Consider the following 12,605-nt stretch of genomic DNA (forward strand, 5'->3'; position numbering starts at 1 on the left):
GAGATTTATCTATTTTAATCTTATTTAGCCGGTTTCGCACCTCTTCTTGGGTTAGATTGGTGACCCTTAATATAGGGTTTTCATTGTTTCTTGGGATTTCACCTAGCATTTCATTTTCCACCGTGAATACCGTGGAGAAGAAGGTGTTTAATATGTTAGCTTTTTCCTCGTCATCTACAACCATTCTTTCCACCACCTCATATACAACCACCTCATATACGATGCCTCCGGCCACCTCATATACGATGCCTCCGGCCACCTCATATACGATGCCTCCGGCCACCTCAGATACGATGCCTCCGGCCACCTCGTACGTATCTGCAGTGACGTCTCCGCAGTCCTGGCCCCTGACTGCAGCACTGAAGATACAGTGACGTCAGAAGACGAGGCTGTGCCGGCTTCTCCTCCAATCACCGGCCGGGGGAGTAGATGCTGCCACCGTGAGTGCCATCTGCATACGAGGAGGGCACATGCTGACCAGCCGCGGAGGCCCCGGGCTCGCCACTACTAGCAGCAGCTGGGTGTGTGCGGCAGTTGCCGCGGAGACAATGCCAGGCTGCCTGCCGTCGGTGTGAGGCTCGGTCATTGTCTGGTGGCGGACGCTGCGGAGGGCACTGATGGGGCAGTGACAGCGCTCCGCACTGGTCCGGGATGCCGCACAGCCCCGGGCACTGACATCACACTGCAGCTCCGTGTATTGTATCGCTATCGCCATGGCCAGCGCCAGGAGCATCGAGCTGGAGCATTTCGAGGAGCGGAAGAAAAAGCAGAGGCAATCCCGAAAAGGCGGCGGAGGTCCGGGCAGCAGCTCCGGGTCAGGAGCCCGGGGCAATGGACTGATCCCCAGCCCGGCGCACAGCGCGCACTGCAGCTTCTACCGCACCCGCACCCTGCAGGCGCTCAGCTCGGAGCGGAGGGCCAAGAAGGTGCGCTTCTACCGCAATGGGGACCGCTACTTCAAGGGGCTGCCGTACGCCGTGTCGGCCGAGCGATTCCGATCGTTAGATGCTCTGCTGATGGAGCTGACCCGATCCCTGAGCGACAATGTCAGCCTGCCGCAGGGGGTGCGCTGCATCTACACGCTGGATGGCACCAAGATCACCAGCCTGGACGAGCTGCAGGAAGGTAAGAGAGTAGTGGCTGGCAGCGATCCATTAGTATTCTGGGGCATAGTGTGAGTGACAGGCTGGGGAGGGGATGCCCATGATTGCACATCATCACCTGCCAGCCATCATCACAGGACACCACCAGGCATCAGCAATGGGCAGCACATCTGCTCTCTGGCATGTCTGCCCACCTCCATAACAGCCACTATGCATCTCATTGCTGGTCACAGCCACGACAGTGGCCCTCCGGTGATCACCAGCATGTCAGTGCCACTAAGAATAGCTAAGGAGCGGTACATGAATAGGTGGAGTGTTCCCGGCTATGGAGCACGCCGCCATACCAGCCAAGTCCGAAAACTTTTACTAATAAGTCACATGAATCGCAACCTACAAGCCAAGGCCACACAATGTGGTGGGCAATGGAAGTAAAGAGGTGGCGGTGGAGAGGCGTGATGGATGTGTGTGCTACATGAAGCCCATTCTTTTCTATAGAAATGCAGCACAGTGGCGCCATGACATTGAGAAATATCCCACTACCTTTAGGAAGTGTCGCTGGGAGGTCAGTACAAGGTCACGATGTTCCCCACAGACTGGTTTCCATTTGGAGAGCTGCTGGTGGTGGGAAACAATCACAAGTCTTCAGAATGACAAAAAATAGAGGCATATAAATATAGAGAGCGTCCCCGCCATGACACCCTTTATGTGCCAAAAGTATCATAGAGAGTCCCCGCCATGACACCCTTTATGTGCCAAAAGTATCATAGAGAGTCCCCGCCATGACACCCTTTATGTACCACAAGTATCATGGAGTGGGTCCCCACCATGACACCCTTTATGTACCACAAGTATCATAGAGAGTCCCCACCATGACACCCTTTATGTACCACAAGTATAGAGAGGGTCCCCACCATGATACCCTTTATGTACCACAAGTATCATAGAGAGTCCCCACCATGACACACTTTATGTACCACAAGTATAGAGAGGGTCCCCACCATGATACCCTTTATGTACCACAAGTATCATAGAGAGTCCCCACCATGACACACTTTATGTACCACAAGTATAGAGAGGGTCCCCACCATGATACCCTTTATGTACCACAAGTATCATGGAGTGGGTCCCCACCATGACACCCTTTATGTACCACAAGTATCATAGAGAGTCCCCACCATGACACCCTTTATGTACCACAAGTATAGAGAGGGTCCCCACCATGATACCCTTTATGTACCACAAGTATCATGGAGTGGGTCCCCACCATGATACCCTTTATGTACCACAAGTATAGAGAGAGTCCCCACCATGATACCCTTTATGTACCACAAGTATCATGGAGTGGGTCCCCACCATGACACCCTTTATGTACCACAAGTATCATGGAGTGGGTCCCCGCCATGACACCCTTTATGTACCACAAGTATAGAGAGAGTCCCCACCATGATACCCTTTATGTACCACAAGTATCATGGAGTGGGTCCCCACCATGACACCCTTTATGTACCACAAGTATCATAGAGAGTCCCCACCATGACACCCTTTATGTACCACAAGTATAGAGAGGGTCCCCACCATGATACCCTTTATGTACCACAAGTATCATGGAGTGGGTCCCCACCATGACACCCTTTATGTACCACAAGTATCATAGAGAGTCCCCACCATGACACCCTTTATGTACCACAAGTATAGAGAGGGTCCCCACCATGATACCCTTTATGTACCACAAGTATCATAGAGAGGGTCCCCACTATGACACCCTTTCTGTACCACAAGTATCATAGAGAGTCCCCACCATGACACCCTTTATGTACCACAAGTATAGAGAGGGTCCCCACCATGATACCCTTTATGTACCACAAGTATCATAGAGAGTCTCCACTATGACACCCTTTCTGTACCACAAGTATCATAGAGAGTCCCCACCATGATACCCTTTATGTACAAGTATCATAGGGTCCCCACCATGATGCCCTTTATGTGCCACAAGTATCATAGAGAGGGTCCCCACTATGACCCCCTTTATGTACCACAAGTATCATAGAGAGTCCCCACCATGATACCCTTTATGTACCACAAGTATATTAGAGAGGGTCCCCTGCTCATGACACCCTTTATGTATGACCAACATCATAGAGAGTCTCCCCCATGATTGACACCCTTTATGTATCAGCAACATCATAGAGAGGATCCCCCCTCATAGCATGATTTAGGCATCATAGTGAGGGTTCCCTGCTAATGTCACCCTTTATGTATGGCCAACATCATAGTGGGGATCCCCCCTCATAACACCCTTTATGTGCCACAAGCCTTATAGAGAAGGTCCCCCCATGACACCCATTATGTATCACAAACATCATAGAGAGGGTCCCCCCCATTAGACCCATTATGCACTACAAATATCACTGAGAGGGTTCCCTCACTGATGACACATTTTATGTGGTGAGCCACAACAGGGGGCACCTCAGGTGACCATCATCCATGACTATGATGGTCATTTTGAAAGGCTGCCATGTAATGCTAGTCACCTAGACCCAGTGAGTGACCAGCCGTGGCATTCCCTGGCAATGACGACTGACTGACGAGAGCAGAGACAGTGGAATTATCTTTCCTGCCATTATAAGCTCAATACAAAAACCAACAATTACTAGACATAAATGACCACACATACAGCACCACCGCCCTGCAAGTGCCACGGCATTCCTGAAGCACTGCAGCATGCCGGCCGGCTGGAGAGCTGCGTGTCCGGGATATGGTGCACAGCTGCTCCGTCCTCTGCATTCTTGTTTTACTATATAGGCTTTCCCAAACCACGTGACGTGGAAATCAATAACAGGAAAGCCATGGCTATGCTCTCTACTTGTTTATGCACCAAGAGGGATCCGCTGACATCACAGACAATTAGAGGAGTCTCCAGTGGATGGTGGAGATTAAACAAATCCATTTGTCAGTCTTAAGCACTAATTGGATACTGTACATTTGCTGTTTTCTGTCCCTTTTCATGGCTTCTGTATTTTTGGCAGTTAGGAACCAGAAATCTGGAACTTGTTTGCTTGGTCTTGTCTGGCTTCACAGGCGAAGCAGCAGCGTCTGTAATCCTGCAATCAGCAGGTGGTCCTGGATTCATCTGTCACCATTGCCTGCCGTTTGCGTCTCTGCGGTATCACTAATTTCTTACATCACTTAATCCTAAATCAGATATATAAAGTTTCCTTTGTGTTATTATTACTGGGAGACCATCAGTTATTTTATTTCAGTAAAGATTACTCTGTGAATATTCCTTAATTTTTCTGTCTTTACACAACAGAAACGTGATGTGTTATGTCATTAATGAGAATAGGGGTCCTATATGTAACACAATGCAATGAAGATTTTGTCAAGGATCCCATGCAAATTGGCATTTAAAGGGGTAATCCCATCTAAAAGATCCTAGCCCAATATCTAGTAGGTATAATAATAATTAGCAAATACCTCAAAATTAGAAATGTATAGTTTTTTTGTTTTGCTAAAGTCTCTTTCCTCATGTGCAGGCATTGCAGGACCATAGGTATCCATGGTTACAACCACTGCTATAGTAAAGGTACCGTCACACTAAGCGACGCTGCAGCGATACCGACAACGATGTCGATCGCTGCAGCGTCGCTGTTTGGTCGCTGGAGAGCTGTCACACAGACAGCTCTCCAGCGACCAACGATCTCGAGGTCCCCGGTAACCAGGGTAAACATCGGGTAACTAAGCGCAGGGCCGCGCTTAGTAACCCGATGTTTACCCTGGTTACCAGCGTAAAAGTAAAAAAAAAAAAAACACTTCATACTTACCTACCGCTGTCTGTCCCCGGCGCTCTGCTTCTCTGCACTCCTCCTGCACTGGCTGTGAGCGTCGGTCAGCCGGAAAGCAGAGCGGTGACGTCAGCCAGTGCAGGAGGAGTGCAGAGAAGCACAGCGCTGCAGGACAGACAGCGGAAGGTAAGTATGAAGTGTTTGTTTTTTTTTTACTTTTACGCTGGTAACCAGGGTAAACATCGGGTTACTAAGCGCGGCCCTGCGATGCGATGTTTATCCTGGTTACCAGTGGAGACATCGCTGGATCGGTGTCACACACGCCGATCCAGCGATGTCAGCGGGAGATCCAGCGACGAAATAAAGTTCTGGACTTTCTTCAGCGACCAACGATCTCCCAGCAGGGGCCTGATCGTTGGTCGCTGTCACACATAACGATTTCCTTAACGATATCGTTGCTACGTCACAAAAAGCAACGATATCGTTAACGATATCGTTAAGTGTGACGGTACCCTAACAGCTAGTTGCTAGTGGCCGTAACCATGGATACCTAAGGTCCTGCAATGCCTGCACATGAGGAAAGAAACATAGCGAATCAGAAAAACTATGCTACATTTCTAATTGGAGGTATTTTCTAATATTATTAATATCACACCTACTACATAATGGGATAGGATCTTGGAGATGGGAATACCCCTTTAACACTGTTGCCTTGTGATTTGTTGCATATAGCAAAGGATGAAATCGGCTGTGAAGATCTGCAAATTAATTGACATGATGTAAGATCCACACCGTATGTCAATTTCTCCTGCAGATTTATTTTTTCTACAATGTGTAAATGATACTGAGGAAAATTGCATCCATGTTTTACTGTTGCTGTGACCCCCTCTCCCCCTCTCCAGGCGTTTTTAACTAAAGGACATGGAGGTGGCGCCCAGAGGCCCTGAGTGAAGGCTGGGAGGCGTTTGTGTCAGGGGGGAAAAGACATGCCCCCCTGGCAAACTGCCGGTATGAGGGACAAATTCTAAAAACGATTATTTCAGCGTTGGCAGGGACTCCAACTAAAAGAACCACCTTGACAGAATGCAGCATTAGTGCTGCACAAGTGGCTCTTTTAGTTAAAAATGCCTGGGGGGGGGGGGGGGTGACAGGTTCCCTTTAATATACTGGATTTTCTACCGACAAATCTGGGTGGAAAATCGGCAACATATTGTGAGCCTGTCTTGAGTGATATGAAGTTACCAATTGAAACTAATGGTCAGGGGTTGTCTTGTTAATATAGAGACATACAGGCATTTTGTCGCTGCTCTATGCTCTGGCTTATAGATAAGAGTTCTGTGAGCAAGACCACCCTCTGTTACTTCATTTTAATGTGTTCTTTCTAATCCACAGAGTGATCTGCCATTGTTATTTAGGCCCTGCTCAGCAGTGGATTGGACAGAGTTATTAGTCGGAGAACACTCTTTTTAGTCCATGTGATATTTATTATTTATACACCCTGGAAGGATTGCCGGCCAGGTAGAGATATCATATTGCACAGGCTAAAGGCAGCACGAATGAGTGCAACCCTTTAGAAAAGTAAGATTTTAATCAATATCTCACCGAAGACAATGAAGCTGCACATAAAGAGTACAGCACTAGTGAACTGAGGCAGAGTGTAAAGTAGGCTTCAGAATGGCCCTTTTCCTGTCTTGTTGTGGAGAAGCAGGTTCTGCACCCCATCATATGTCCCAGTGGAAACCTTGCATAGCGCCTCTACCCTCTGCCGATGTTTAACAGAGCCTCCTGCTACACATACAATCAGCCTGATCTCCAAGGTTACGCATCACGATCTGTGCCTTTCTAATTATGAGTCCGTTTTATCCCTTGCACTCCTGTACATTCACCTTGTTAGGTGTCTTTCCGACGTATACCTGCGACATCGGCTGTATAATGTGGTTTGATATAATTTGGGGGATGAGTCTGGTCCTATATCTCCTACTTCATTTATTTAGTAAGATGTTTTTGCAGTGTACTTTTCGTCTTTATATGATATGGTATTATTCATCTCCTCTTTATTTCTTGTATCTATGCAGGGTGATTTAAAAAGGATGGTGCAAAATCACAATCTCAGTATTTATAGCAAATAGAACATAGTGCATCCTTTTATGTTAGTACATTTTGTCTATCTACCCCAAATTTTATCCATACACTACAAAGGTTCAAACTGATTTCCATCAGTGACGTGGTAGATGTCTAGGCGGTAGTCCGGTTCTGTCCGGTGTGGGCCACCATTTCCACAGATATGGACTCTGCTGTTTCACTGATGTAAGCGCATGCACCGCTCCAGCGCTGAAAAAAAATTAAAAAATGCTGGTATGGATGTGGTAGGATTCTATATTTCTGCCAACCTCACTAACCATTATTCAAGGAGAGGAATCTGGAGGGGCGTAGCTTACACAAAGTGGGTTATAAACTAATTAAACTCTATTTAGCGAAAAAGCCCAATAAACTCACGTTATGCAACATGGTAAATATACTGTATTCCTTAATCCAAATCATTACCCTGTGCTCTATTTTTGGGTCACTTTATTAAATGCTAGTTATAATCACGTTATTTTTCTGTGATTTTTATCTGTTGTTAAATGATTTTGTATAGTTGCATTACAGCGTTGTGTTATAGCGTTATTGTGGGCGTTTTGGGGCCTTCACTGTAATTGTTGTAACTTCTTTATACGTAGTTTCTAACTAAACATTCTGCATTTTTTATATTTATCAGGAACTTTAATTGCCTGTAGATCAGTGTGTTCCATAATCTGAGACCTGCACCATTTGCTCATCAGACCCCCGAGGAGTTCTCAGATCAGAACACAGCGCACACATCTTCTGCATGAGTGCACACGTAGCAGAGTATGGATTCAATAGAATGCACAAACTATGAAGCTACGGAGCCTATTTATATCGAATCCATGTATTGGTGTCAGATCACCAGAGCACTTCTCAGGGGTCAATTGTGGGATTCATTGGGAGAAGAAACACACTAAAAGTTTGGTTATTATTTAATTGAGTACTGGTGATAACTTAACTATTTACCGTATTTAGAAGTCAATGAAGGTTAAAAATTCAAAACAGAATCCATGTTTAAATATGTTGATAAAATTGAGGACTTGGAGTTTGTTCATTCTGCGTTTGGCCACTTTGTTGGAGGTAAACAGAGGTATATGTCAGATGTATTGACGTTGTACCCTAGAAGAAGCATATCCCAGTCTTTAGGCATACATTGGTATATGTCGCCACTAGGCTCTCATTGTAAAAACAGTGCAGAATGTGTCTTTGTTTATACTTTATAGTTTGCTGCAATGATTTATACAGCAAAAGTAAGCCATTTCTGAGTCTACTGTCCCATTATATGCCAAGAGGACACCCTTTTGGTGTACGCTGGGTGAATGGGGCAAAATGGATACAATCAGTTTTTTTCGTTTGGTGATCTCTAGATCCGAAACTTGCGAGACAGGAGAGGTTGGACATATCATAGTTATATTTTGGGGGAACAGTGGCTAGCGCTGGCACTGTGGGGGCATTGGGAGTAGTGCTGTTATGGGATCTCTACTACTGTCGCTATTTTGGAATCCTATGACTGGCAAGGTAATACTCAGCCTTTTTGGAATAAGATATAAGGTAATTCATCATTAATGTTTTTCAGTTACGTTGACATGGTGCTGATTCCTCTTCCTCATCAGATGAGTTGCACATTATAAGGACGAATGTAACCCCAATTAATATATTAAAAGTAGCCTCACAATTGTGTGGCCTGTATAAAAGCCTTTGCTTCTACTTTGGCCCAGAACACTCGATGATTCCTATAGTGAGTAGTGATGAGCGAATATAGTAGTTACTCGAGATTTCTCGAGCACGCTTGGGTGTCCTCACATTATTTTTTTAGTGCTCGGAGATTTAGTTTTCATCGCCTCAGCTGAATGATTTACAGCTATTAGCCAGGCTGAGTACATGTGGGGGTTGCCTGGTTGCTAGGGAATCCCCACATGTAATCAAGCAGGCTAACAGATGTAAATTATTCAGCTGCTGCAAGGAAAACTAAATCTCCGAGCACTAAAAAATACTCGTAGGACCCCGAGCGTGCTCGGGAAATCTCGAGTAACGAGTATATTCGCTCATCACTAATAGTGAGTGGTACATTATGCCATTTCTAATACATATTTCTCTGACAGCGGACATCATTCTTTTTCTGTATGATGTGACAGATCGGTATTTACCGCCGCTGTTTTCCTATTGCACGCCTGAAATGTTACTTTCATTTCATTAGATCTGTTTAGACTCAAAAAAAGGAAAGTCTCATTTAATTTTCATGCCTTGTACTTGAACACATTTGTTCTCATTTGTAAGATAGACAGATAAAAGACTTTCATGTGATTAATATTCTTATCTTCTAGGCATCACTACAACAGACTGCAAAGTGCATTTTCTTAAAGAAATACAAAAACAAAGGTTGTCGCTATCCTCTTTACCGCAATGTCAAATAAACCCGTCAGCCTGCTTTTTTCTCAGCTACTGCTGACATCTAAAATGCCCGGGGTGCAGTTAGTCTCCTATGAGCTCAATGGCAAATTTTGGACCTTTATCTTCAGAAGGTGCCAAGCAGTTTTTAGATGTCTCCATTCCTGGAACATATTTCCATCAGCAGTGCTGGTAAGATATTGCCATACACTGCGTCAATGTAGTGCTGCTATATGTTTAGTGCATTTAGTACATTGACAAGAAAACTCTGGAGCATCTTTTCTGAGAACTTGATATTGGTCCTGGGTTGTTTCTCCAGGAAATGTATGGGTAAATTATCAGGTGGGCATTATCATGGAGTTGGACCATACAAAGTCTAACACTGTGAACACTCCTTAGTAAAGAAAAAGGGGAAAAGTGATAACCGTTTGAACATATCCATAAATATCCAAGAGGATAAGATACTCAAGAATTGTTATTTTATGGAGTGTGCGAGTATTCACGAATCGGTTGCGTCAGTAAATCAGAGGCCCCTTTTAATCAGCAGTTTCCACCTTCTGTGATTATTTCTCTAGATATTCATAAATGTACAAGAGCAACAAAAAGCCAAATTAGTGCTAAATGGTCTTCACATAGATGGGATCCTGAGTTCTTACAGGCCTTTGCTAGACCTTTATTTGACATACCACATTTTAGCCAGAGGAATGAAACGCTCCCACTCACTTATGCTCCATTCTGCAGTTATTTGCTGCAGTACAAACCATATTGCCCCAATGGCCCTTTAGCAAGATTCCTTTGAATCTCTTCTAATTGAAAGAAGCATTTCTAGGAGAGAGCTCAGTGACTACAGCCGAATTTTCGTTTTTTGTTCAGACATTTTTTTTCGTGCACCTTAATTCAGAAATTGTAAATGTGGTGAATATTATTATCACACAGACAGGAGGCACATGTGGTTGGACTTGCCTAGGAGGGGCATAGCTACTTCCGGCTACCTAGTGTTCAGTGGAGTTCCTGATGGTGGAGTCAGGCTTGAGCTGCAGGTAGCCACCGGGTTCCACTCTTAGGCAGTCTTCGGTACTGCAGCTGATGACTCCAGGGTTCAGGTTTGCCAACATGGGCTCCCCTCAGACTACTCCTCCGGCAGCACTAATACTGACAATGCATCACAGACCGGACTGGATTTGGAGACTTCTATAACAGTCTGTATACACTGAGTACACGTTCAGACACATTGGTATCGGGAACTGTTTCTGGCACTGGCCACACACAGTCCAGGGAAGCAGGTTTAGGCACTGATCACACAAGGACCAGGGGTTCGGGTTCAGGTACTGGCCACACACGGACCAGGGGAGCAGGTTCAGGCATGGCCGCACAAGGACCAGGGTACAGGTACTAATTTCAGGATACTAAGACACAGGATAACCTGGCAAAATACATTTGCTCACACTACCAACTACTAGGAAACTATAGGGGTTGCTCAGGCTCCTCCTTATTGGGGAGGGTGCCTTTTATACTCAGATGCCTCCCAACTATTGGCTGAGGGCATTTTACCTTGTGCGCGCTGCCCCTTTTAGAGCAAGGGACCATGCGCACACTAGACACAGGAAGAAGAGATCGCGTCGGAGAGCACAGCGCGCAGCCGGGGGCGGTAAGTATGGAAAGGGGAATCATGCAGGGGCGCCAGCATTAGCGTTACAATGAATTTAATCTTTAAATAATTTCCATTATCTGCTCTACATGAAAAATAGGTAGATTTAGCAACTAATACAAAAAATTTAGAAATTTTATTTTTGTAAATATTGCCCACTTCCCTCAGATAAAATATATAGGTCTGTAAGGAAAAATAATAATAATAATAAATAATAATAATAAAGCTACATATTCATCATGCACATTTTATTGTCACTGTCACATAAAATGGAGCACAAAATCCACACTACGCTCAGTCCACTAACATAATACTATTATTGGGAGATTAATTTCCTGTGCAACTCTTCACTTTTCAGTTTGGAGAAGTCAAAAGGAAATGTGAGAAGTGAGTTGTAGTACGAGAACACAGGAGCTTAAATTATTAGTTTGAAATGTGAAGCCAATGTTTCCTGTGTATGTTTGATAAAGGATTTTCATCATCTCTCATTACCACTTACAGAATGGTGAATGGTTTGATGCGACAATTAGAATTTGTAACGTGCAGATCTGACCTCAGTGGTAATAAATGTTGGTGCTTTCTGACCATCATTACATTAATTCATAGTCTTGTTTGTTTTTTATGATGGATCCGAAGATGCAAGACTAAATGTATTCACACACAATGGGTAAATGAAATAATAAAGTTTACCGCAATGGTAATGAAAAATTCAGAGAATATAAAAACATACAAGAGAGATTATCAACAGCTAACCGGACAAGAAATAGCAACAAACACGTCTTATACTTGGCCTCCATATCCGGCGTGAGTGGTCTTTCCATCTTGCAGTTTCATAGTGAGTCCACTGTTCTTTATCTCTTATACCCTCCTAGTCCCACTGATGTCTGTGGCAAAATCCTAAAATGAGCAAAGATCTTGTAATTTTATGGATCCGTTTTTGTACCACTTCTCATAAAGAGACATCTATAGTAAAAACCTTAAAGGGAGTCTGCCACCCCAAAATTCGTCTATAAGCTAAGGCCACAGACACCAGGGGCTTATCTACAGCATTCTGTAATATTCTGTCATATTATAGATGCTTACAACATTAATCCTTAGTGCAATCATGTGCATGAGCCTTTGATTATAAAATCTGTGACGGCAGGGGTTGCTAGTTGCTATGAATAATATAATGAGTGCTAGTGCATAATATTATTATTATTTACTTTTTTACTACCTAAAGTCAACCTCTAACAGATAATATTAGGGGAGATAAGGATCCAGCATGCCCGATTATGTACTTGCAATCCTTTTGTGCTCTTAAAGGGACACTGTCACCTGAATTTGGAGGGAACAATCTTCAGCCATGGAGGCGGGGTTTTTGGGTTTTTGATTCACCCTTTCCTTACCCGCTGGCTGCATGCTGGCTGCAATATTGGATTGAAGTTCATTCTCTGTCCTCCATGGTACACGCCTGCGCAAAGCAATCTTGCCTTGCGCAGGTGTGTACTACAGAGGACAGAGAATGAACTTCAATCCAATATTGCAGCCAGCATGCAGCCAGCGGGTAAGGAAAGGGTGAATCAAAAACCCCAAAAC

At 44.6% G+C, this 12,605-nt stretch overlaps 1 protein-coding gene across 4 annotated transcripts in view; it reads left to right on the forward strand.

Moving 5' to 3' along the window:
- Positions 1 to 364: 364 nt before the first annotated feature.
- Positions 365 to 12,605, forward strand: part of DCLK2 (doublecortin like kinase 2) — a 197,323-nt gene continuing 185,082 nt past the window's right edge. For all 4 annotated transcript variants that reach the window (XR_011316970.1, XR_011316971.1, XM_069744050.1 and 1 more), the window contains exon 1: positions 365 to 1,125. Coding sequence is in view for 2 of the 4 variants with exons in the window: in XM_069744050.1 (XP_069600151.1) it covers positions 714 to 1,125 (412 nt within the window). In the remaining 2 variants the exon portion in view is untranslated. The remainder of the gene's footprint in view (positions 1,126 to 12,605) is intronic.

This window comes from Ranitomeya imitator, chromosome 1, assembly GCF_032444005.1.
Source record: "Ranitomeya imitator isolate aRanImi1 chromosome 1, aRanImi1.pri, whole genome shotgun sequence".
Lineage (NCBI taxonomy): Eukaryota > Metazoa > Chordata > Amphibia > Anura > Dendrobatidae > Ranitomeya > Ranitomeya imitator.